This window comes from Anomaloglossus baeobatrachus, chromosome 7 (assembly GCF_048569485.1).
Source record: "Anomaloglossus baeobatrachus isolate aAnoBae1 chromosome 7, aAnoBae1.hap1, whole genome shotgun sequence".
Lineage (NCBI taxonomy): Eukaryota > Metazoa > Chordata > Amphibia > Anura > Aromobatidae > Anomaloglossus > Anomaloglossus baeobatrachus.
This window is the reverse complement of record NC_134359.1, coordinates 223178077-223203081: the sequence shown is the minus strand read 5'-3', so window position 1 is coordinate 223203081 and position 25005 is coordinate 223178077. Positions and strand designations below refer to the sequence as shown.

General features: G+C 40.4%; 2 protein-coding genes across 3 annotated transcripts in view; one reads left to right on the top strand and one right to left on the bottom strand.

The window, feature by feature from the left end:
- The window catches only part of EMP2 (epithelial membrane protein 2), a 76980-nt gene extending 63856 nt beyond the window's left edge, over nucleotides 1–13124 (top strand). For both annotated transcript variants that reach the window (XM_075317913.1, XM_075317912.1), the window contains 4 exons: nucleotides 1411–1522; nucleotides 5593–5692; nucleotides 5824–5970; nucleotides 10573–13124. In XM_075317913.1, coding sequence (XP_075174028.1) covers nucleotides 1445–1522; nucleotides 5593–5692; nucleotides 5824–5970; nucleotides 10573–10745 — 498 coding nt within the window. In that variant the 5' untranslated portion in view covers nucleotides 1411–1444 and the 3' untranslated portion in view covers nucleotides 10746–13124. The remainder of the gene's footprint in view (nucleotides 1–1410; nucleotides 1523–5592; nucleotides 5693–5823; nucleotides 5971–10572) is intronic.
- Nucleotides 13125–22083: 8959 nt separating this feature from the next.
- ATF7IP2 (activating transcription factor 7 interacting protein 2) overlaps nucleotides 22084–25005 on the bottom strand; it is a 92045-nt gene continuing 89123 nt past the window's right edge. The window contains exon 11 of the mRNA XM_075317911.1: nucleotides 22084–24675. Within this exon, the coding sequence (XP_075174026.1) occupies nucleotides 24274–24675 (402 nt within the window). The 3' untranslated portion in view covers nucleotides 22084–24273. The remainder of the gene's footprint in view (nucleotides 24676–25005) is intronic.

Genomic DNA, 25005 nt, shown 5'->3' with positions numbered 1-25005 from the left:
TGTTTTTGCCATTTGCCCTTTGAACTGCTAAGCTGAGTTTTTGCTCAAATTTCTGCCACAAAAAGGCAACATTTTTAACTGCATAGTGCGCACAAGAAACCCAAATTCCCATAGACTATGCCTGAAAAGCAGAACACATCCATTTTGGCATTAAACGCTGCAGTTGAAAAAGCAGCAAAAAAGCAGGTAAATAGCAACGTGGACACATAGCCTTAGAGATGAGAAGGTGTGTCCAACCTTTTGGTCGGTACTGTATATATACAAAGCTGAGTGTGCGTATGTGTGTGTGTGTGTGTGGATATGTATGTATGTGTGTGTGTGTGTGTGTGTGTGTGTATGTATATGTAAGTGTGTATGTGTGTGTGTCCGCTAAAAGAATCTACACCGTTGCATTTACAATCACAAAATTTTGCAGACACCTCATTTGACTCAGGGGACGTAATAGACTATGTGTTGAAGGGAAAGTTTAACCCTATGCTTTACAGTTATTCACCAAAAAAACTGCCTCCATTAAAGTCAATGGAGCTGGGAGCTACAGGTCATTAATCAGAGTTCTAAGTGGTTTCTATAGGCAACGAAGGACATTCATAGTATAAAAACCTTATGTGTGAGGTAATATGATTTGGGTAAAGAGAGGGGTAGAGAGAGGAACAGACAGAGTGAGACAGAGAGAGACAAACAGACAAAGCAACTGACAGAGACAGAGAGAGACTGAGACAAATGGATATAGAGAGAGAGACAGAGGCAGACAGGGAGCGACAGAGATGAATAGAGAGACAAGGAGGGAGACAGACAGACCGAGAGACAGACAGAGAGATGGAGAGGCAGACGGGGAGAGGCAGACGGGGAGAGGGAAGGATAGAGACAGACAGATAGAGATTGAGACAGACGGGTAGAGAGAGGGATGGATAGAGCACGCGACAGAGGCGGATAGAGCGTGAGACAGACGGCTAGAGAGTGAGACTGATGGAGAGCGAGACGGATAGAGAGACAGACAGCGAGAGAGATCGACAGAGAAAAACAGGCAGGCAAGGAGAGAGACAAAGACAGAGAGGGACAGGGAGAGAGGGAGAGTGGAAGAGACAGACGCTTAGTTACTATCCCGAGCAATGCTGGGTACTACACATACATATATATATATTGTATGTATGTATGTATGTATGTGTGTGTGTGTGTGTGTGTGTGTGTGTGTGTGTGTACAGTCTTTCTGATCAGATTTTCACCAGTTTGGTCACTTTTTCTTCTATGCAAAAAATTCACAGTATGTATGTGTGTAATATATATATATATTCAGAAATCAATATATAATCTCGAATTGCACAGGTAGTGTACTGTACAAGGTTCAGTGCGTATTTGCAGGCTTGTGTTATTACGATGTGACTAATCCTTTGACCATATTTTGTCTTTCAGTTTCCTTTTGATCTAGACGCAGAGAAGAGTGAAGATGTTGGTCGTGTTGGCTTTTATTATCATTTTCCACATAACCTCCATGGTATTGCTATTCATCGCTACAATAGACAATGTGAGTCACAGCACTGCAGATTGCCACTGCGGCGTCCTCCTGTACAGTCGCTTTCCTGTGAAAAATCCCATTGTTATGTATACAGTACGCAATGTGCTCACCAGAGCGATGGGAAAAAAACCTCAGTATAGACAGTATTACAGCAGTGTAAAGGCCATTGCTGCGTACTGATGTGTCTGCTTTGCTTAATATGCGCGTCCTCATGAAAACCAAAATTCTATAGATGTAGTTGTACAGCGGCGAATTCTCCAGTTATCACTAAGCACAAATCCTTCTCATCCTGTTTCCACGTCGGTGCCACAGATGTTTATATCTAAAATGAGTAAAAGATGTGGATTAAAACCTGCCAAAAAATAGAGCTCATACTAAATTGTCACTTAAAGGCGATAGGCACCAGATTTTTGCTTCCCCATCTGAGAGCAGCATAATATAGAGACAGAAACCCTGATTCCAGCGATGTGTCACCTACTGAGCTGTTTGCTGTCATTTTGATAAAATCAATGCTTTCTCTGCTGTAGATCTAGCAGTTATACAGAGCTGATGAATATGCTGGACTACCTGCAGCACGCCAAGTAGTCCTGTAATGATAATCTCCTGCTGATTAATTAGTGATTTTATCAAAACTACACTAGGCAGCCCAGTAAGTGACACATCGCTGGAATCAGGATCTCTGCCCCTATATTATGCTGCTCTCAGATTATGTGGCAAAAACTTGGTGACAGATTCCCTTTTAAAGGCGATAGACACCAGTGATATGGAAATAAAAATATTTTTTACGAGTTAGTGGTTACGTTTAATTAATAAAATTGAAAAAGTTTCAGTCTGCAATTTTTATTCCTTCATTTTCATACCTCTGATATGCAGAATGATGCAAATTTTTGATTTTTTTTTTCTCTTGGGGAGTGGGCCTTCTAGTAATACAGGTTGGATTTGGGATACATGTGTATCCGGGGTGCTGCTGTGTTCACTTGTTTTCATGTATCAGCACATATCATATACTGTATTTTCATCTTCATGTCCTTTCTTTGTCTATATTTTCTCTCTTCTCCCTGTGGACATGTACATCTGTATCCCCTTCACTCCTGCTAGGTCTAAGGCCTCATCAGACATCAATGATTTTTATCATATATGGGAAAAAAAATACCAATTTTAATCAGTCTTTTTGAAATCAGATTTTCATCAGTTTGGTCCCTTTTTTCTTCTATGCAAAAAAAATGGAGGTTTCTTGAGCTTCACCTATCAGTTATAATGAACAATATTTTCATGGATTCTTGGATGTGCATTGGGGAGTTTGATCCACGATTCGGGTCAAAATCTGACATATCTCTCCTGTTTTGGTCTAGGCTATATAGCCTGAAAAGATCATTATTAAAATATAAGCTTTATTGATTATTTATAAAAAAAAAAAAAAGATGTTCCCAGACCATAGAATTAAGACACAATCCTCATCCATGAACCCTTAAGTAAATGTGAAACAAGGAAGCATGAACAGATAAAGTCCAAAGTGATAAACCATGCAAACATATATAAAAAGCTTCAATTTCGTCAATTCCATAGGATGAGCTTCGAAGTCCATGGGGCCTCCAGGTCAAATTCAAAAGGGCTTGTTCCCTAACTGCCCTGTTGTGTCCATATATTGCTCCCACCCTGACACGCGCAGTCCCCAAATGTGAGATTAAATATAGTGTCCTCCCTCCCCAAAAAAATATCCCTCCCTCTGTTTTGGGCACACTTAAGGCTGCTTTACACACAGCGACATTGCTAGCGATGTCGCTGCCGATCGCACCCGCCCCCATCGTTTGTGCGTCACGGCAAATCGCTGCCCGTGGCGCACAATATGGTTAGTCCCCATCACACATACTTACCTGCCTAGCGACGTCGCTGTGGCCGGCGAACTGCCTCTTTTCTCAGGGGGCGGTTCGTGCGGCGTCACAGCGGCGTCACACGGCAGGCGGTCAATAGAAGCAGAGGGGCGGAGAGCAGCCGAAGGAAAGACACGTCCAGCTCGTTGCCGGAGGATGCAGGTACGGTGTTCGTCGTTCCTGAGGTGTCACACGTAGCGACGTGTGCTGCATCAGGAATGACAAACAACCTGCGTCCACAACGAGCAACGATATTATGAAAATGAACGACATGTCAACGATTAGGTGAGTATTTTTGATCGTTAACACTCGCTCGTAGGTGTTACACACAACAACGTCGCTAACGAGGCCGGATGTGCGTCACGAATTCCGTGACCCCCAACGACATCTCATTAGCGATGTCGTTGCATATAAATGGGCCTTTAGTCTAGTCCTGCATCAGTTCAAGGCCACGGCATTTACTCTTGCTCCTTATATTTTTGTGTTTCTTCGTTCATGAGGTCAAACAGCTTGAACAAAAAAGTTACCATTTGGGATATTCAAATAATTTTTGTATCCTCTTTTCTCAATACTTGTGGTGTCATTTTTATATATTTATTGTATTTAATTGTTTTTAGTGCTATCAGGTGTTGACGGTGGCAAAATAAGAAAATATGTGTTTTTATACATTTTTTTTAAAAAAAATGTCAATGATCATAAAGGACCACTAAAATATTTAAATCTTGTTCCTTTTTCCGTAACATATACTTCTAGATATTGGAGAGAATTTTTTTTTCCAATGGTGCAGGGGCTATTAACAGCGATTTGGATTGGCAGTGGCTTTTTTTTTTACCTTTCCTATTTATTTATTTTTGCACTTATTTAAAACATCGTGCTCCCTCCATAAGGTCATAAAACACCTTCGGGGGCATTTCAACATTGATATATTTTTATTTAAATTTAATTTCCTCTGTAACTGGTGCCAGTGCATTAGCCCCAGTTAAAGTGGAAAAGCAGACTCCAGGTTCCACAGCAGAGCTGACTGAATCTCCTGGGATCCAGCAGTTCCTACTACCTCCCTATGCCCAGCTATCACATGACTGCTGGGTCCAGAGGAGGAAACTGTCAATGCTTCCTATAATGGTAGATGCTAGAATGCATAGGGTCCTTCCAGGTATGATATAATTTGTCATGTCATAGGGGCGCATGTTCAAAATGCAGCCGGATGGTTTCCAGACAGAATAAACATTCTTTTTCTAAGTCCATGTGGTCATGGAGTTGTTTATAATAGAAGCTAGGATCTGGGGGGTAAGACCTCCAGGTGGGGGGAGGATTGCAGGGAGGGGCAAAGCCCCCCCATGCATGATTATAGTGGAAAGGAGGAAACATCGCCACTCTCACCAACCAAACCAGTCACGCCCACTAGCCTGGAAGGATCCCATACATTCTAGGCTCAACCTTCTTATAATGTCTACACAGCTCTTGTCTAGAATTGAACATACAGTAATTGGGAAAGCAGAGATGGTAATTGTCCCTACCTTCTTGATGGGGAGTCTGGCTGTATCTGACAGTCAGTTCTCTGCTCCTGCAGCTGCTATACAATTCAATGATGTTTTACAATATCACTGCAAAACATAAAGTGGACTGCCCAGAAGTTTAGTTTATGCGTGGTCTGGAAATAGTTAAAGGGTACCTCCTGTTAGGGCTCATTTGACCTAGTATTTTTTGCATTAGTATTTATAAGCCAAAACTAGAAGTGAAAGATTGATGGAAATATCTGCATATCTTCAATTGTTTGGATGTACACCAAATACAATGTGTTTAGTGTCATTTCTATTCCTACCTTCTGGGGAATCAAAGGATCAAGTCATTTATAGATGTTTGGATAGTCCTGGTCAGTTTGCCGGTTTCGGTCAACTTCAATATGTATGGTAAAACTTTAGGGGTGTGAGGGTCTTGGCAGTGAGATATCTATCAATCATGTCTAGCGATAGGCCATAACATTAATCTGCGTTTTACAGATGGTGGCCTTATCTCTTGTATGTAGAAGAACTAGGCAAGCGTTAACCAGACTCTTCCCCAATTGTAGCAAAAAGATTGTTTGTTTAAGCATCAAATTTTGCAAAAAATAAGTAAACTACTGACAAAAAAAAACTAAAGCGAAGTGATATTGGAAGAAAATAAATATTAAAATGTGACCGAAGCGTCTACCATTATTTTCATCCTCAGGCCTGGTGGGTCGGAAATAACTATTATGTGGACATCTGGAGGACCTGTATGAACTCTACTACATCTACACCCTGTACAGATATTACAAGCGACAACAATTGTAAGTTCTGATACTAATATAAGATAATCAGCTTTGAAAAAAAGAGAAAAGGTTTCAGGTGGGGGAAACAAAGTCCCTAACTTGGGCACGGATCAGTGAGCATGCTACTAATCATATATCTTCATTTTTAGCTTTTCAGGCTATCCAGACCATCCAGGCGACCATGATCCTGGCCACCATTCTCTGCTGTATCGGACTCTTGAGCTTTGTTCTCCAACTGTTTAGGCTTAAACAAGGAGAGCGATTTGTGTTGACTGCTATCATCCAGATGCTGTCATGTGAGTAGAACAATTCTGTTAGGTGATTCTATACTTCAGTAACTTATATCCTTACAGTCAAGGCTAGAGCAGTACTTTTATTAAAGAGAATCTGTCAGCAGGTTTTTGCTACCCTATCTGAGAACAGCATGATGTAGGAACCGAGACCCTGAATCTAACCATGTATCACTTAGATTATTGGGTGCAGCCATTCTGACACAATCAGAATTTTTAGATTTAGCAATACAGCAGAGCTAAGAGAGCTGTCCCAACCCACATCATGCTCTCAATAGACAGTGAGGTGTCAATTAGAGGAAGAGGCGGGTCAAACTGCCCTGTGCATGACTTTGTAGCCTGAGCAATGATAAGGGTCCTGCTGCTTAAACAAATATTGCAAATAAACAACAAATGGGACTTTAACAAGACAGGCATCCCTGAATTCTCTGTTCTAACTCTTGCAGCATGCTGTCTTCAGCTTACATAGCAAAAATCTTCTGAGAGATTCTCTTTAAGCCAATACATTCACATAGGTGGTCTGTATTGTTTTAACACTTAAAAAGTAAGGGAGGAAAGGTCTTCTTAAATGTGGCAAATTTTCGGTCAAGCAAGGTGGTAGACCCAAACTACAAGGTGACCTTACCTCCCATCCGCTATGAATGGAATACCACCTCTCTCGTTTTTACAACACATGGCACTGCGGTTCTAAAAAGTCATCAATCTCGTTAATTAGATCTTCTAATTGTTGTAATTTCACAAAGAAATAAATGATTTCATTTAGTGACGATTATGAAGTTATTGTTCTGGGTCACAGTTTTTTTTTAATATTAATCCATTTGTTATATTAATTGAAGCTGTCTTGTATGGCCTAATTAATGAGATAAATTAAACCTTTTCTTATTTCTGCTTGCTTTCATCTTTATATTTGTTATCTACACTTTTGTAAAAAAAAATAAAAAATACGTAGAAAATGAGGACATCTAAGTCCTGGAAGCGCCTGAACTGCCGAGTGACGGGAAAGTGATTGGTTGTGGTCCCTGTGGTTTCCATTGACTCTGATTTTTTTTTTTTCTATCACGAAACCACGCCAGTCCAGTCTATGGGCTACGTCTGGTATAGGAACCTGAATATATTTAATTGAATAGGTCTACTCCATGGTTTAGAATACAGCCTAAAGTCAATCATATATATTAAATGGCTTTTGGCTGAATGATGCTTCAGGCAATTATGTGGCCCACAGCCATCTTGGCCAGATCTACCATACACAGGAGCAGTCACTTGGCCAAGTGGATATTTTGTTCTCTATGTTCTTCAAGAGAACATAGCGATTGACAGTTCGAAATCAGACAAGCCTGACATCTCCCCCAACTTTTAGTTGTCTGGAGACCCCATATACATTAGAGTGTTGACGTGAACCCATAAATATTGGCTGGTCCGGCTGACATTAATCTAATGTTTATGGGACCTTAAAGGGACAGAATACAATGACTGCTTAAACCAAGCTTGTGCATCATGGTGGGGCCAAACCTTTAAGAGCAACTTCCCACCTGCTTGTTTTCCATCTATCTCCTCCCTTCTCTAACTTTCTTAAGCAATGTCAATCAAAGAACAGGCAGGGAGGAGATAGAGGGAAAACAAGCAGATGTATTTAACAAATTGGCCCGGCCTTGATACACGAGAAACCAGGTTTGGCTGTAAGTCTTTCTGTGCTGACAGAGTCCCTTGAAGTCAAAGTTCACACAAGCACATAAAAAAACTCATCAAAAAACACAACCTTTTTTATACATCAGCAGTTAATAAAACTTACCAGACCAAATACATTGCCGGTATTAACGTAGGAACTGTATCGGTAAAAACCGGATGCTACATATGGGATTTGCATGAGATACACTAGAATAAGCGAGTCTCATCCAAAATGAGTTGCAAACTAGTGCAAACTAGCATGCAGAGCCCAACTGATGACATTGGTCTTATTTTGTCCATGTGATGTCAGTTTTTCCCATGAACAGCACTGAAACCGGGAATATTGTGAATGTAGGGACTCAGCTTTTGGGAATGAAAAAAAAAAAATCCTCAGCAATGTCTTTCATTTGTTAAAATTACAACTGGACTTAGCGATAATTATGACTAGTGACCAAGTCACAATTCTTTGGCTTGTTATCCACATAATGTGGCACTTTTCCCCTGAAGAAGCCATGCAGTGTGTGGTGTTACACGTGGGGTTCATTTCTTCCTCTATGTTGATTGGAGGTCCTTCTCTGCCATTTGCTCATTGCAAGTCCATTACATCTCTTTCTTAGTGCTGCTATTACTGCCACCTTTTTACAACCGGTTTATCACAGTGCCGCAAGCGTCTGTATCTATAGTATATAGACTCCACCTGCACAGCTTGATCTTTTTCCTATTGAACACTTGTTTGTTTAGCATATTTAATTATTGTATTGATTTTCATTTGTAGCCTGTGCTTCCAGAGGGGACTGATTGTAGCCTAAGGGTGCAGTCACATGGCTGTATGACTTGTCTGAGGATCGCACGGTAATTCTTGGACTGGTCGGTGGCTCTCCTGACCGAAGCGTGTCGGCTTGTATTTCTATGCAGCAGTCACGCTCGGGTCAGGAGAGCTGCCGACCAGTTCAAGGATTACCAAACAATCCTCGAACAAATCATACGGCCTATTATTGTGGGAATTTTGTATTTATAATTTATTTTCAGGCTTATTTCATTTTTGTGTTCATTTTGGGCTACTTATTCATAGCATCTTACCATGTGCTGGGAGTATCCCCAACCTGTGCCATTTTGGTTTCCACAAGTTCCCCATCTTATAGTATTTAGTAAATCAACTTGTGTATTAATATTTGTTCTCATTTAGGTTCCTGATTGCTTTATATTTTTCAGCATCATTTTGATGGACAGTTCTACTTTTCATGCTATTTCGTACCTGTAATCCTCTATATCAGAGAGGAGTGATTGTGACTCTATTGTTGATGAGTCTGTCATAAGCCAAGTGAATGGACTTTTTTAAATGATTTTCATTTTTTGACTCATCTGGTTATCATTTGATAAAAATTAAACCTTTTAGGTGATCACCGCTTTCTTGCATACTTTCTTTCCTCCGTTTGTTCATTGTCAACCACATAATATGGTGTCATAGTAGGGACTCGGCATGTTGCCGCACCAAGTTTATAGGCCTCACTTGGCAATAAAAAGAACTTGCTGGTGCATGTAGGTAGCGTGGTGCTTCATTGCCTGCTATAGGTGCTGTATCATGGGTCAGCACAATCATAGCTAGTTTTTATAAGTAGAGATGAGCGGACCCATTGAAGTTCATGTTCTGTCAGTTCAACCGGACTATAGATCAAGTTTGGTTCCGAATCCGGACTTTTCCTGAACCCCACTAGAAGTCATGAATTGAACAGTTTAGGTCTCCGCCATAAACAGATCACTTCCAGGAGCGAGTGGGCGGGATTTTTTTCCTTTTTTTTGGTGTACACTACATTCCGATAACGCTGATTTTACCCCCAATGCGAGCCGATCAAACACTGCAAACGGCTCGCGCTGCGTGGAGCACCGAGCGTACTTGAGCACAGTGATGCTCGCTCGAGTAATTTGGATACATAAAGCACCCGAACACTGATTTTTTTTTTTTTTGTAAAGTCCGTGTTCGGTACACATAGCGAACTTTACTGTTTGGGGTACATTCATCTCTACTAATAAGTAGAGACGAGCGAACCTGAGGTTCAGTCTTCATACCGAACACAGACTTTACAAAACAGAGTTCAGGTACTTTACGTGTGCAAACCACTCACATGGGCATCGCTGTGCTCCGGTATGCTCAGTTCAGTGTGAGCTGCTCGCACTGTGGTTAACAGCGTGATTGGGTGGAGTTTTTCCATTTTGTTGGAAGGGAACGCTATATCCAAACGCTTTTAGAAGTGATCTTTTCTTGGCAAGCTGCATGTGGGCAGAGCCTAAACTGCCCAATTAGTGACTTCCATTGTGGTTCAGGTCAAGTCCGAGTCCCAAACTGCTTTATCTAAAGTCCATCTGAACCCGCCGAACTGAGCTTCCACGGATCCGCTCATCTCTAGTTATAAGGCCTAACGTCAATCCCTTTGTGGCTCTTGACATCCAATTCTACAGCTTAGGCTAAGAACACACACCCGGCTTTTCTCCCCTTTGTCGGATCCGGCGTGCTCCTGTACAGTGTATACAGTACAGTGGCTGCGTGACAAGCTCCGGTCATGTGCTGTCATGTGACCGGAGCATGTGACCAGGAAGTTGCAGCGACTGTACTGTATAGACTGTACGGGAGTGCGCCGGATCTGACAAATGGGAGAAAAGCCGGGTGTGTGTTCTTAGCCTTATCGATCCGTCGCACCATTACTATCCTGTTTCTCTCTAACATTACATCACTGTTTTTTTTTTTTCTTTCTTTCTTTCTTTCCATTTATTCTTTTACTTTGTATGTCATGAATGATTAAGAAAAAGGTTTGAAATGCAGAAAATGAGCACCATCCCAGCATCTGGTGCCCTCAGGCACAGGTCCCTGTGCTTAATTATACATATAGACTTTTAGATATACAGTATATGTTGATTTTTATATATATTTTCCTTTTAATCTTCCAGGTCTGTGTGTCATGATCGCTGCCTCAATCTACACTTCCATGCATGAAGACTTCCATCCGAATTTAGGCCTAAAGGACGGCACATTCGGATACTCCTTCATTCTAGCTTGGATTGCCTTTGCCTTCACCTTCATTAACAGCATCATGTACTTGATACTTAGAAAGCGTAAATAAGCCGTAACATCAGCGAGATGACCTCTCCCTACACAAACCAAATGCAGATAACCATTTTGTATATAATCATTTTGAAGTGGTTGTGTAGTAAATGGTAATGTTTCCTAAAGACGTACTGTTTTCTTAGCAGTGTTAACGCTAAGAGTCTTACGCATTATACATGTATCCTGGAACATTGGCCCTTTGGTCAATGGGAAAGAATTAGAATATTACAATACATGTATGATGTTTTACAACTTGAACTTTTTTTTGTTTTATTTTATATAAATATATATATATTTTTTGGGGGGGTTAGTAGATTTAGAGTAAACAAGTTCATATTGTCCGGGGAAAGGGGAGGGAGAATTGGGTGGTTCAGAAATATCTTTAGCATAAAACATCTCAGAAATGATCTAAAAAAATATTCTCAGCCTAAAATCGGTTTGGGTGTAGGTTAATGTTTTATAAAGCACATAGAAATCAGAGTTTTATAAAATTATTTTTTTTTTGTATTTGTTATCCTGACATTTTTTGGGTGTAGTCAGATTCTCCTCCCAAACACCCCCATTACTACACTGTAATGGAATGTTCCTTAAGGATAACAGCTTTGGAACAGTCCATTGTACACAAATAGTAGGGATTCTGACTACATGACAGTGATATTAGTTAGGCTGTATGCACATTAGTTCAGACTTTTGTAATTTTTTTTTGTCATAAAGCAGAAAAAAGAAATTAAAGCTGTGAAGGATCTGCTAGCATGCATCGGACCACATTGACTTATAATGGGGTTCTTGTTTCAGTTATTTTATGGGAAAAAAAATAGCAGAGCCTCAAATGCAGATGTAAACAGAGACCTACCATATGATTTCTTTCCTTGCTATGAAGTGCAAAGCAACAATATTGAATAAACAGATTACAAAAATCTACTTTTATATTTCTCTGAATAGATGAACTTACTATTACAGGGAGTCTGTCACCCCCAAATCGCTAACGAAAGCACTCATATGGGTATGTAGGGGACTTAGCCCAAATAAAAAAAACAAAATAATACCTGAAGTATATATTTTAGTGGTTTAATTGGCATAAAATGTATTTTATATGTAAATATATTGACTTTGGTACACCTTTTGACATGGCCAGTGGGCTCATTGCACCAATATTTCCCCTGAATTAGCATAATGAGCACTGTCATATCTTAATAGACAATGAAGTCTGAAGCTGCTCCCATAGCATTATTGCTGGCGCCTGTCTGCAGTACAATACCAAGCGGAAGCTGCAGACAGGAGCCAATGATGAGAGCCGGCAATGACACTATGTGAGAGTGGCTGTGATGACAGTGCGGAGGTGAAAAGCTGCTGATTTATTTCAGCACTGTCAGTCAATGAAGATATGTCAATCAGCAGTTCTGCACCTCCAATAGTACACTATAGCCATCCTGACATGTCATTGCCAGCTCCCAACATAGGCTCCTGTCTGTGGCTGCCACTGGGTACTGCAGACAGGAACCCGCGATGAGAGCCGGCAATAACACCGACTGTGGCTGTCAATCATACTGAGCACTCTTATCTTGAGGGCTAAGGCGAAAACATTTCTCCTTGCGGAGACCTGACAAACTGCAAGAAGAAAAGTTTTCCCCTTAGACCCCACTATAGCTTTTCATACAGCCAGATCATATCTCATACTTTGCACTGACGAGGGGCACTCACCCCGAAACACCGTGTCTGCAAATTGAAGTTCTGATCTGGCATAAATCCTGTGTCATATGATAAGGCTCATTAAAGAGCCACTTTTGACTTTTAGGATTGCTACTTCCAATAGGTGGCACTAAAGTTTGTCTCCTTCCTCCCTGAAGACACAATTTCAGTATGGGGGCATAACTGTGCACTCACGCCCCCTCATTTGCATACAAATGCTTTTTATATGCCAACTAATCACTAAAAGCAGTACTACATATATAATTTTTTTTTTTATATGGGCTAAGCCCCCTTCATTTCTGTATTAGTGGTTTAGTTATTTTGGGGAGTAATAGATTCCATTAGAATTTAATAATGTTTACCAAAAAATGCACAATAAAACTCATACAAGAACAGCAGCAATGATTTACTTTTTCCATAATTCAGAAGAGAAAAACTAAAAATGAACAAGTCGTGCTGCAACTCATTGGACATTCTGGAATTTAAACCTTGTTTTACAATTTACAGATATGTATTGTTGCTTTATCATTATTATTGGAAGTTTTGCTTTGTTATAGTCAGATTTTACCCCTACAACCTTGAACGGTGTGTGTATATATAAAGAAATGCAGATTTGTTCCTAATCTGTTTTGCATGTAGTTTAAAACTAGGTATGGAAATTGGTCATTTTATTGTTACAAAAGAAAAATATTGCTTTAAAAATTAATGTGTCCGGTGTTTTATTCCTTAATGCATTAATAAAATATTTAGAAAGCCAATTTATTTACTGGGAGAGTCCAGGATTAGAAAAGAAAAAAAACAAAAAAACTTTTTTTTACAAGAGCACCACTCTTGTTCATGGGCTGGATTTCATATTTCAGCTCATCCCATTTAGTGAATATTCTCACAAGTTGTGTTTTTTTTTTTTTTTTTTTTATTACCTATGCAGAGTACATAAAGCTGTAAGTTCATGTGACATCTCAGGACCCCCTGTTATCGTGCCTGTGATTGATGCCCCAGGGAACGCAAATTTATTACCTTTCACATTTTTTTGTGTGGGAACACCCTCTTAACTCAGCAGGAACAAGGTTTTAAAGGGGCTGTCAAAAATTTTAAAATAAAAAAAATGACTTTCCTGATAAGTTCCTTTTGGTGCCAGTAAATTGTACTACAGTCATGATGCGCCGATCAAGTGCAATCAATTACTCTTTTTACTGGTCTTGTGCCCTGCATACAGGCATCACTGCTGAGGATTGGCTGCACTGGTCACAGTTTAATTGCTGGTAGTGAAAACAAAATTGACAAATGGCACCATTTCTCCATTTCTGGTGGTCAAATCAACAATTGTTCCACCTTTGGTATATGCCTTTTGGCCTCCAAAAACGTGCCACATATGCACAAATGGCATTTAGTAGCTGATGGCCCTGCCCATACACGTTAGTGATCAGGTGGGGAACCGCTGGCCTAGAGGCCGTTTACAGCCTATGATGTATTTTCTCCAGCCCCTGTGCAGATTTACGGGGACAGCAGTGTTTGGGCTGCAAGTCCCATTTTGCCAGTCCCTTAATTCTTCTTCACATAGCGAGCACGCACATGTAGCGATCAGTACAGAAGGCAGAAGCAGATGCAATAAAGGGTTAAGTTGGTGCACCCTGCTCTCCTGGTCAACTGGTGAAGACCGCAGCCACATTGTCTTCAATTTCACATGTATGTTACAGCACCATTATCTCCTATGTGATGTATATGCCCCAGTGTCTCCTATGTGATGTATACAGTGGGTGAACTGAGTTACACACATCACCAATATGTTGCTAAAGGTGCTATTGACATGACCAGCTGTCTCTAATAACCCATTCAATCCGCACAGACAAGAAATCACACCATAGAGGTCTATAAATTAAGTTACGTGTATTTAAGTATTGAAAAGCCATGGAAAGTCATGACACCAGCTGAAATCTATCAGCAATTAGAAAGCAATCCTGCCACGTAGTGAAAAATATCATCTGGTTCAACTGATGGACTATAGTGATTAAAGAGCACTTGGATTTTTCGGATGGCGCGACTTGATTATCCAAGTTTAATGGCAGTAAATGGGGAACTTTAGCACTCTACAGCTCACAATTTGTTACAAATATCAAAACGGCAATTGGCAGAAAAAAAAAGGTTCCCCACCCCCTAATTAGAGAATGGTTGTACTGGTGTGTGTGTGTGTGTGTGTGTGCTGACAATCTCCTTTGGTGAAAATTTACTGTTTAAATACAGAAGAGGTACTAAATGTGATTATATATTTTTTGCAACAATACCTATACCTTGGGTATGGTCAGTTCTTCTCTGAAGCCACATACAACAGCTACTATCAATGGAAGAAGTATAAAAATAAAGTAAATAACCATCAAAAGGTCTATCTAGTTTTTAATAGACATACACATTCTATAAAAAGGTATTTTACATCTTTGTGAGGATTTCAGGTCATTATAGAAAGCTAAACATATTCATGTGAACAAGAAAACCTCAATACATTGAAAAATTGGACAAAACTAATACTTTTCACAGCTGAGTGTCTGCTACACTCGCATTCAGCTTTAATTAATCTGTTTATCAGCAACATAACGCCTGTCCTGTCTCTCTGCTCTGATGTAGCAGTGTAGAAGGATTTTATCTGCCTGCGATTCTATACATGTAACCCACAGACCCTGTATACATGGATCCTGTATGATTCTCTGCCGTGAGCAGGATCATACACTGATATTCACAAAGCGCAAACATGGTTATTGAACTGCAAAAAGAAATATACAAAGAAAAGTGCTAAAAAGGATTCTGTTGGGACATTTTTGCTATGTAAATCTGAAGCCAGCATGCCGTAAAAGTTAACATGCAGTTTACAGCCAGTCTGTTTTCATTTACCAGTAATGTTAGTTTAAGCCTCTTATCTTTATCATTAGTGGGTCTTAAGGCCCCTTTACACACTGCAACATCGCAAACGACATCGCTGTAACGTTACCGGTTTAGTGACGTTATAGCGACCTCCCCAGCGACATTGCAGTGTGTGACACACATCAGCGACCTGGCCCCTGCTGTGAGGTCACTGATCACTACACATCTCTCAGGACCATTCTTTGGTCCTTTGTTTCCCGCTGTGCAGCATGATCGCTAGAAAGTCTCAGTGTGTAAAGGGGCCTTTACAGCGACTTAGTGACTTCCCTTTCAAAAAGCTGCTTTACAACGTCCCCAATGACTTGCTCGGTCGTTCTGCAGGTCCGTATCGCTGTTGCGTCGGTTTCCAGGTTTGCCTGTTTGACAGCTCACCAGCGACTCAGAGACTTTGTAGCGATCCCGGCCAGGTTGGGATCGCTGGTGGGATCGCTACAAAGTCTCAGTGTGTAAAGGGGCCTTTAAGGCCCAGTCACACTAAACAACTTACCAGCGATCCCAACAACGATACAACCTGATAGAGATTGCTGGTAAGTTGCTAGGAGTTTGCTGGTGAGATGTCACACTAAGCGACGCTCCAGCGATCCCACCAGCAACCTGACCTGGCAGGGATTGCTGGAACGTCGCTACACGGGTTTCTGGTGAGCTGTCACACAGGCAGATCTTACCAGCAAACAGCCCCCAGCGACGCGTGAAAGCGATGCTGCGCTTGGTAACTAAGGTAAATATCAACCCGATATTTACCTTGGTTACCAGCGCACACCACTTAGCGCTGGCTCCCTGCACACCTAGCCACAGTACACATTGGGTTAATTACCCGATGTGTACTCGGCTACGTGTGCAGGCAGCAGGGAGCCGGCTTCTGCGGACGCTGGTAACCACGGTAAACATCGGGTAACCAAGAAGCCCTTACCTTGGTTACCCGATATTTACCTTCATTATCAGCGTCCGCCGCTCTCACACTGCCAGTAAGGGCTTCTTGGTTACCCGATGTTTACCGTGGTTACCAGCGTCCGCAGAAGCCGGCTCCCTGCTCACTGCACATTCAGTTGTTGCTCTCTCGCTGTCACACACAGCGATCTGTGCTTCACAGCGGGGGAGCAACAACTAAAAAATGGTCCAGGACATTCAGCAACAACCAGCGACCTCATAGCAGGGGCCAGGTTGTTGCTGAATGTCACACACAGCAACATCGCTGCAACGTCACAAAAGTCGTTGCTTAGCAGCGATGTTGCTAGCGATGTTGCTTAGTGTGACGTGGCCTTAAGCAGCTTGTGAGCTGTAGTCTGACTCCACCCCCTCTATGATCAGCAGATTCTGACTATAGAAATGTACACTGAAAGCCTGGAGTGGGCAGGGGCAGCTCCCAGAGCTCTGCTATATGTTAAAAATAATATCTTTCACTGTGTCAGAACAGTTGCACCCAGTAATATAAGTGATACAGTGTTAGATTTAGAATCTCCTTATCTACATCATGCTGCTCTTAGATTCCCTTTAAAAAGGGAAACACACTAACAAAATTAGTAATCCTGTAATTTTCCTCTTGAAACAATAGGAGGTTAAAGTACAAATCTCCAGTGGACTGGGTAGAAACCTTGCTTTATATACACATGTATTTTTTTTAAAGGTATGACACAAAAAACCCTTTACACAATAGGTAATTTTGGGAGGATAGCTTCCCTTTAAGGTTATTCCCATCTTCATAAATGGGTATTTTCGGATAGTGCATGTAAATACAAGCAATTTTGACATTTACCGTTTACCGCCTATCCAAATGTTCAACCACTCGACATACTAAGGGTATTTCCAGACATCACGTTTTCCCCCCCCCCCAAAAAAATAAAAAAAAAATAAAATTCACAATTTACTGTCCCAGCGAAAATCAGGTTTCTGAAATCTGACACCTCTTGTTTATTGTTTCATTGCAGAGATGAAGCAGTTCCAAATCTACAATGTTCATTTTTTCAGCATTTTTAACTCATTCTAATGACTTCTTGTATCATTTTTCTTGTCAAGAGATAAGTTTTTGATGCAGAAATGCCAGCAAATACCATTCCCTAAGACTTTTCTTTTATCGATTGTTGTCTTTGACATCGGCCATCGCTGCTAGACATCTGAACATGCGCAGTGCTTGCAAACTCTTTTCTAGCAAGCTTGCACCAATTTGAAGCTGGAGAGCGCTGTTCCCTGCTAATCCTGGCCAGCTATAGCGCAGTGCTTACAAGCTAGACAGAAGCAGTGGTCAGTGTCGTAGGCAATGAGCTGTAAACCTAAGAAAAGTGTTTACTTCATGAACAGCTGCACCCATTGATAAATAATAAGAGTGCTTGTATTTAGTAACACGATCCATTTATATAGGTGGAAAAACCCTTTACAGGGAGCCCTATGTGCAGTGCGGTCTGTGGACAGCGCGGTATAGAGAAGCTGAGCAGTACGAGGTATAGATTTGTAGGAAAGGATACAGGTCAACTTTTATTTTATTACTTTAATTCCCTGGTGTTTGTATGTAGGAGTCCACCACTGGGGAGTCCTATTAGTGATTGACAGCTGTCGCTGCAAGCACAACCACGGCGTAGGGCTGCCCATTCGACTCATATGTAGGTCAGTAAAAAAATACAGCCCAGTGATGGCATCCAAGCTGCATCCTAGTAAGTGGAACCTTGGATTACAAGAAGACTTCATTTCGGGAATGTGCTTGTAATGCAAATCACTCGTATATGAAAGCAAATTTTCCCATAAGAAATAACAAACGCAGACGACTTGTTCCACAACTCAAAAATATTTACTGTATTCATATATTGCAGTAATACAAAATACTGTACAGTATACAGTACAGCCAGAGAGATCTGTATATACAGCATGTGCCTGCCCCACATGTATCGCAGATATACAGAAAGTTAGTTACCTAAAGTCAGTTTAGTAACGGTGTATCAAGTATGGAGGGCGCTGAACTAGCAAAGAAGGTACAGTACTGCATCTGTGCAGGGAGGGAGGTACAGTACTGTGTGTAGGGAGGGACAAACAGTACTGTGTGTAGGGAAAAAGGAAGGAAGAGTACTGCATCTGCGCAGGGAGGGAGGAACACTACTGTGCATAGGGAGGAAGGTACAGTACTGCATCTGTGCAGGGTGGAAGGTACAGTGCTGCATCTGCGCAGGGAGGGAGGTACAGTACTGTGCGTAGGGGGGGTGGTACAGCACTATCTGCGCAGGGAGGTACAGTACTGTACCTGTGCAGGGAGTGAGGTACAGTAGTGTGGAGGGGTGGGGATGGCTTACGTGATGCTTATATTGCAAAATCTTGGTAGTTTACAGTTACAATTCTTACAAAATTATTAGCTTGTCTTGCAAAACGCTCTCAAACCAAGTTACTCTTATTCCAATGTTCCACTTGTACTATGTTTTACTATTTTTTTTTTTTTTTTTTTTAAGAAGTGTGAGAAATCGGTCACATTTTTTGCATATGAAAAAGAGTGTTTAAACCCTCATGATAAAAATGGACACTGACCAAAAATGAATTAAACTATGAACCGGCACGCAGTAATTGGAATCACCGCAGGTCTGTGATAGAGCCGCGAGAGGTTTAATAGCTACACAATGGGTCATTACTTTTATTTAATCACATTGAAAGTTAATATTGAAAACCCCAGACAATTAATAAAAAAAAAACAGTAATTGGGTTCACATAGTTGCATAGTGGATGGTCACTACAAAAATAGACGTTTAAACAAAAAGAAGTACAGCTCTCAATATAGGTATCATTTACCATGACTGGACACCCCCTATATTAATACTTAGTTTATTCTTTGTTCTGCCAACCAATCAGACCACACTACCTTATGGGTGATTAGTAGTCTAATTTCGGATGAAAAAGTCAATGGGATCCGTGAGGAATTGTTTGTCAGGGCAGTGATGGCCGGTTATAGCGGAAGCCACAATGTGAGCAGAACAATGCACAAAGCAATCCTAATACTTTTTGATATACGAATAGTATCCCTTTTTAACTAATATTTGCTCCATTAATGTATTTTATCCATCTATCAATTTTATTTCACATATTTACAAGCATAAATCAACACAACTGTTTAGACAGCACAACCAAGACCGTGTGAGGAGACGTAACGGACGCTCATTTTTACCTTTCCAAAATAGAAAACTAAAGATCAACCTACGGCCACTTTATACAAAAATTACTACAAAACAGGAGCACAATGTGCCATTAAACAAAAGGGAAAGGGGTAAATTCTCCCCTTGTGGAAAGTGAAATTCCTGACGTACCAGGGTAAGGAAAATATATATATGGTGGACACTCGTGGTAAAGAAGTCAGTGCTCAATGGTAGCAATATAATCACAATAAAGAGAATACTATGGCACAAATATGAAGAAATGGTGCAGTTTATTTAAACACAGGCCAAGGTTTCGCTCCAATATATATATATATTATAATTATTATAATTATAATATATATATATATTATAATTATTATAATTATATTATATAAAATATATATTATACATACACACACACATATACATACACACATACATATATACATACACACATACATATATACATACACACATACATTATATATATATATATATATATATATATATATATATATATATATATATATATACATACACATACATACACATACATACACATACATACACATACATATATATATATATATATATATTATATACATACACACATATATATATATATATATATATATATATTATATACATACACATACATATACATTATGTGCATATATATATATTTGCATACGATATTATACTGATACTATTACACAAAGCAATTGTGTCTATTGATATTTATTTATATACCAATATCTTTTTAGAATTTGTAGGCCGTGAAAAAGGTCACTGGACCGAAACATTGGTCTGTGTTCATTTACACACAATGCTAGAATTAAATGAACTGAATAATTCCTTGTGCCATGATATTCTCTTTATTATACCAGTGTAAGGAGCCTTATAAGCCATCCAATGCTCCTCTGGGAAATTAAATATACAAATTGAGTTTTCAGAGTTCAGAGACAAAGAGGACAGGAACCCTAGTGCCCCCTATTGGAAGTCGCGTTCTTCAAAGTCAATATCAATCTTTTAATGAGCCTTGCCACAACTTAGGATAAAAGTCAAACCTCAAACCTCCTCTGCAGACACGAGTTTCAGGGTGTTTGTCCACCATCGCTGCAAAGGAGGTGGTCCGATTAGGCTGGGTAAGAGGCTTCTGACAGGGGTCTAAGGGTGTGTGCACACATGCAGAAATGGTGCAGAAACGTCTGCACCAAATACTTAATCTCTTTGCAAGAAAAGCACAAAACTAAAACACGTGTTTTTGGTGCAGATTTTTCCCATTGATTAGTATGGGTGAAATCTGCAGCAAAAACATTGAAAGAATTGACATCCTGCACCAAATCTGCAAGTCAAAAATACTCAACCCTGTGCATGAGACTTCAGGATTGTCATTCCTTTTGCTGGAATCAGGAATCCCTTCAGGTTTTGTGACAAATCTCTGCAAAAAAACACATCAAAAATGCAATGTGTGCGCACAGCCTAAGGGGTAACAAATGTCCTAGAGTGAAAAACTGGCGTAAGGAGACTTATAGGTCATTTAATGCTCTTCTGAAAATTTAAAATTGCAAATAGCCTTTTCAGGTTGCACTAGAGTTCAAGACGACTTCTTCTCTGAAAAGACGATGTGCATACATACAAAAAAAAAAAAAAAACAAAAAAAAAGTACAAAAGTTCTACATCTAATCAATTATAAAATATGGTGAGCTCAAGAGTTTTCAATAGGAAAGAACGAGGTAAGGAATAAGTGTAGTAAGGCAAAGGTGGGATGTTTTAAAGGGGTTGTCAGCGATTTAAAAAATAAAATAAAAAAGAACAAAAAAAAAACTGCTTTAATTTCCTGACGCCACTCTTGCTTGTGAGCAGTGTTTAGCATGGAAGTTCATCCATATTTAAAAAGCCTAACTAAGACTGTATAGAGAACAGCACTTGACATTTCAGGAGAACTTGCAGCAGAATGCCTGTGTATGCCTCCTCCCTCCTCTACAGAATGTTAAGGGGAACCAATCACCAGGATTTTCCTATATAACCTAAAGCTAGTGCTATACTGACACTATCAGACTGATTCTATACATACCTGTAGTGGTCAGCACGGATGTATAGGTTTTGAAATCCAAGAAAGTAAAGTTTATAAAATAGTCAGCTGCTTGAGTGACAGCAGCAGAGGAGTAGATAATATCTGGGGGGGAATTCATAGTTATCTCCACCCCCGGTTAGAATTAGCATAAGTATTATACAATCCATGTAACTTTTCTCTTCCAGGACCTATGGTGAGGTCATACCCATGTGACCAGAAAGGGCGGGGCCTTAGCCAACAAAGCTATCAGGAAGCAACATTTTCCTATTGGCTGAGGCTCCGCCCCTTCTGGTCACATGGATATGACCTCACCACAGGTCCTGCAAGAGAAAAGTTACGTCGATTGTATAACACTTATGCTAATTCTAATAGGGGGAGGGGATAACTATGATACCCCCAGATATTATCTGCTGCTCAGCTGCTGTCACTCAAGCAGCTGCCAATTTTATAAACTTTACTTTCTTGGATTTCAAAACCTAAACATCCGAGCTGACCATTAAAGGTATGTAGAGAATCAGCCTGATAGTGCCAGTATAGCACTGGATTTAGGTTATATACGAAAATCCTGGTGAATGGTTCCCTTTAAAGTGCACCAACTGCCATCTCCGATCTCAGCAATGAAATTCGCCTTCCCTGAATACAGCTTTTACTAATGAATTGAGAGTAAAAGTTCAATCCAGGAGAAGAAAGAAGAAGATTTCTCTGATAAAATATACCTCAATCTGCTGATTTTTGCATGATTTAGGAGATAAAAATTAACCCGACAGTCATTCTTTAATTGATATGTTGGACTGACGTGTAATTTAAAAGAGCCAATTCATAAGAGTAGCACTGAATGGGGAAAAAAAATACATACCGCATTTTTCGAATTATAAAACAGCCTTTTTCCAAAAATTTGGCAGGAAAGTAAGGGAAGCGTCTTATAATCCAAATGTAGCTTACCGGAAGGGTGGTAGAGAGGGGTAGGAGAAAGCAGGGGCAATACAGCAGCGGCTGTGCAGGGTCTGCGGCGGCTGTGGCGGTGAGGGCTTCAAGTAATGGCGCCCGGAGTCGGCACATGAGCAGATGAAGCTCTCTTATCAAGATCTTATCTGCGCACGCGCTGCCTCTGGCCCACTGATCTCCCAGCAGCATACTTAAGGAAAATGGCGCGTGCGCAGGTGACAGCTCGGCTTGTCATTGAGCAAAGAGCTCAATCTGTGCACATGCCGATTCCAGGCACCAATATTTGAAGCCCTCACCCCAGCACAGCTGCTGCCCTTCCAGTAAGACACCACCGGACGGGCTCCATTTTTTTTCACCCTTTTTTTCTCTACATCTGGGGTGTGTTTTATAATCTGATGCGTCTTATAAACCGAAAAATACGGTGTATATTTTTCTTTTAAAGGGAACCTGTCAGCAGTTTTTCCTACCTCGCCTAAGCAGCATGATGTTGGCAAAGAGATTCTGAATCCAACGATGTATCACTTAGATTACTGCCTGCAGCGAACACAATCTGAATTTTTATCTTTAATCAAGTAGCTGAGCCCAGGTAGCTGTCTCCTCCCACACCAGGCTCTCTATAGAAATTGTATATTGACAGTGAGGTGTCAATCACAGCAGGGAGCGTGTAGGACTTATCTGCATATGAGTTTCTAGTCCTAAAATGATAATGGTCCTGCTGCAAAGCAAACATAGATTGGACTGTGACAAGACCGGCAACCCTGAACTTTCTGTGTTAATCCTTGCAGCATGCTGGCTTCAGCTTACATGCTGACAGATTCCCTTTAAGGTTGGGAAACTGTTTAGCTGGCAGAAAGTTTCAATAGCAAATAGGTATAAAATAATTTTTTTGTAGGGAAGGGTGAAAAACTACTAATTCTACATCTTCATGGCTCCAGCCCCTGTGAATCATGTATATATCAACAGAACAAATGGAAGCCCCTTCTAAGAACAGTGGCTTTCCTCTATGTGCATCAGTGTCTCATTGTGCAGTTTAAAGTCCAATTCACTTGAATGTGGCCGAGCACCACTAGTAGATAACTTGTCTTAAAGGGAATCTTGTCAGCAGGTTTTTGCTCGCTCATCTGAGAGCAGCATGATGTAGGCAAAGAGATCCTGAATCTAACTATGTACCACTATACTGATTGGGTGCTGCCGTTCTGGCAGAATCTGAATTTTGAAAGTTAGCCATTTAGCAGAGCTGAGAGGGCTGTCCCTGCCCACACCAGGCTCTCAATAGAGATTGTGCATTGACAGTGAAGTGGTAATCAGATCAGGGGGGCGTGATGGACTTGTGCACATGACATAGTAATAAGCATGACATTGTAGACTGAGCATTAAAAGTCCTGCAGCATAAACAAACATAGCAAATAAACAACACATCAGACTACGACAAGACAGGCATCCCTGAATTCTCTGTGCTAACCCTTGCAGCATGCTGTTTTCAGCTTACATAGCAAAAACCAGCTGAAAGATTCCCTTTAAAGATCCTAAAGACAGGCCAGTAATATTTTATCCCCAAAACTAATTTTAATGATAATTGTGGATTGTTAAACTTATTATAAAACCAAATTCATGCAAAAGGAGAAACAAAACAAGAAATCAACCCTGTATTTGGTTGCCAGATCAGAACTATACAGCTCAAATGCAACAGTAAAACAATGACCGTACAAACAAAAATAGCTAAAAAAGGGTGGACTATAAAAGAAAACAAATTCACACGACTCAATATGAGTGAAAACTAGTTGAATTTTGAGTAATAAGGATAAAACATAGACAAGCTATGATTTCTTGGAGGAGCTCTGAGGCTTTAGCGTAGTAGACTGGATATCGCACAGTGGTCCGAAGCGGCCATTGGCATCTTTGGCTCTCATGGCAAATGAATACGTGGTGTCGTCAACAAACTGTGTAAGCGTACAAGCCATAGGTAACGGTAAAGCCTTGATCTCGCCTATCTTTTTCCACAGCTTTTTTGGGTTGTTCGGATCTCCCTGATGTACGTACAGACAGTAGACTTTAGCAGGAGCACAGCTGTGATCAACACTGGTGACGTTCCACGACAGAGCAATGCCTTTGGGATTTTGGACTTGAGCAAGTCTCAGATGAGGCTTTTGTGGTGGCTTTAGAGTAGGTGCTTCAGGGGCTGATGAGGTTTGTGGGGCCGCCACCGGCTCTGCTGGTTTCTGAGAAAGAAAGGAAGAAACAGAAGAGGGAGTGGAAAGAAAGGCTTACAAACAAGTGGCACACTGATGTAATAAAATAAATCAATAAATAAAAAAAAAAAATAAAATAACAAATGTATAATTATATAGATCTATATCTCTCTCTATAATATATATATATATATATATATATATATATATATATATACATATACACACACATATATATATACACACACACACGTACGTACGTACACGCACACATACATACATACATACATACATATATATATATTAAATAAATGGATTTTTGTGTACTCACCGTAAAATAGTTTTCACTTAGCCATCATT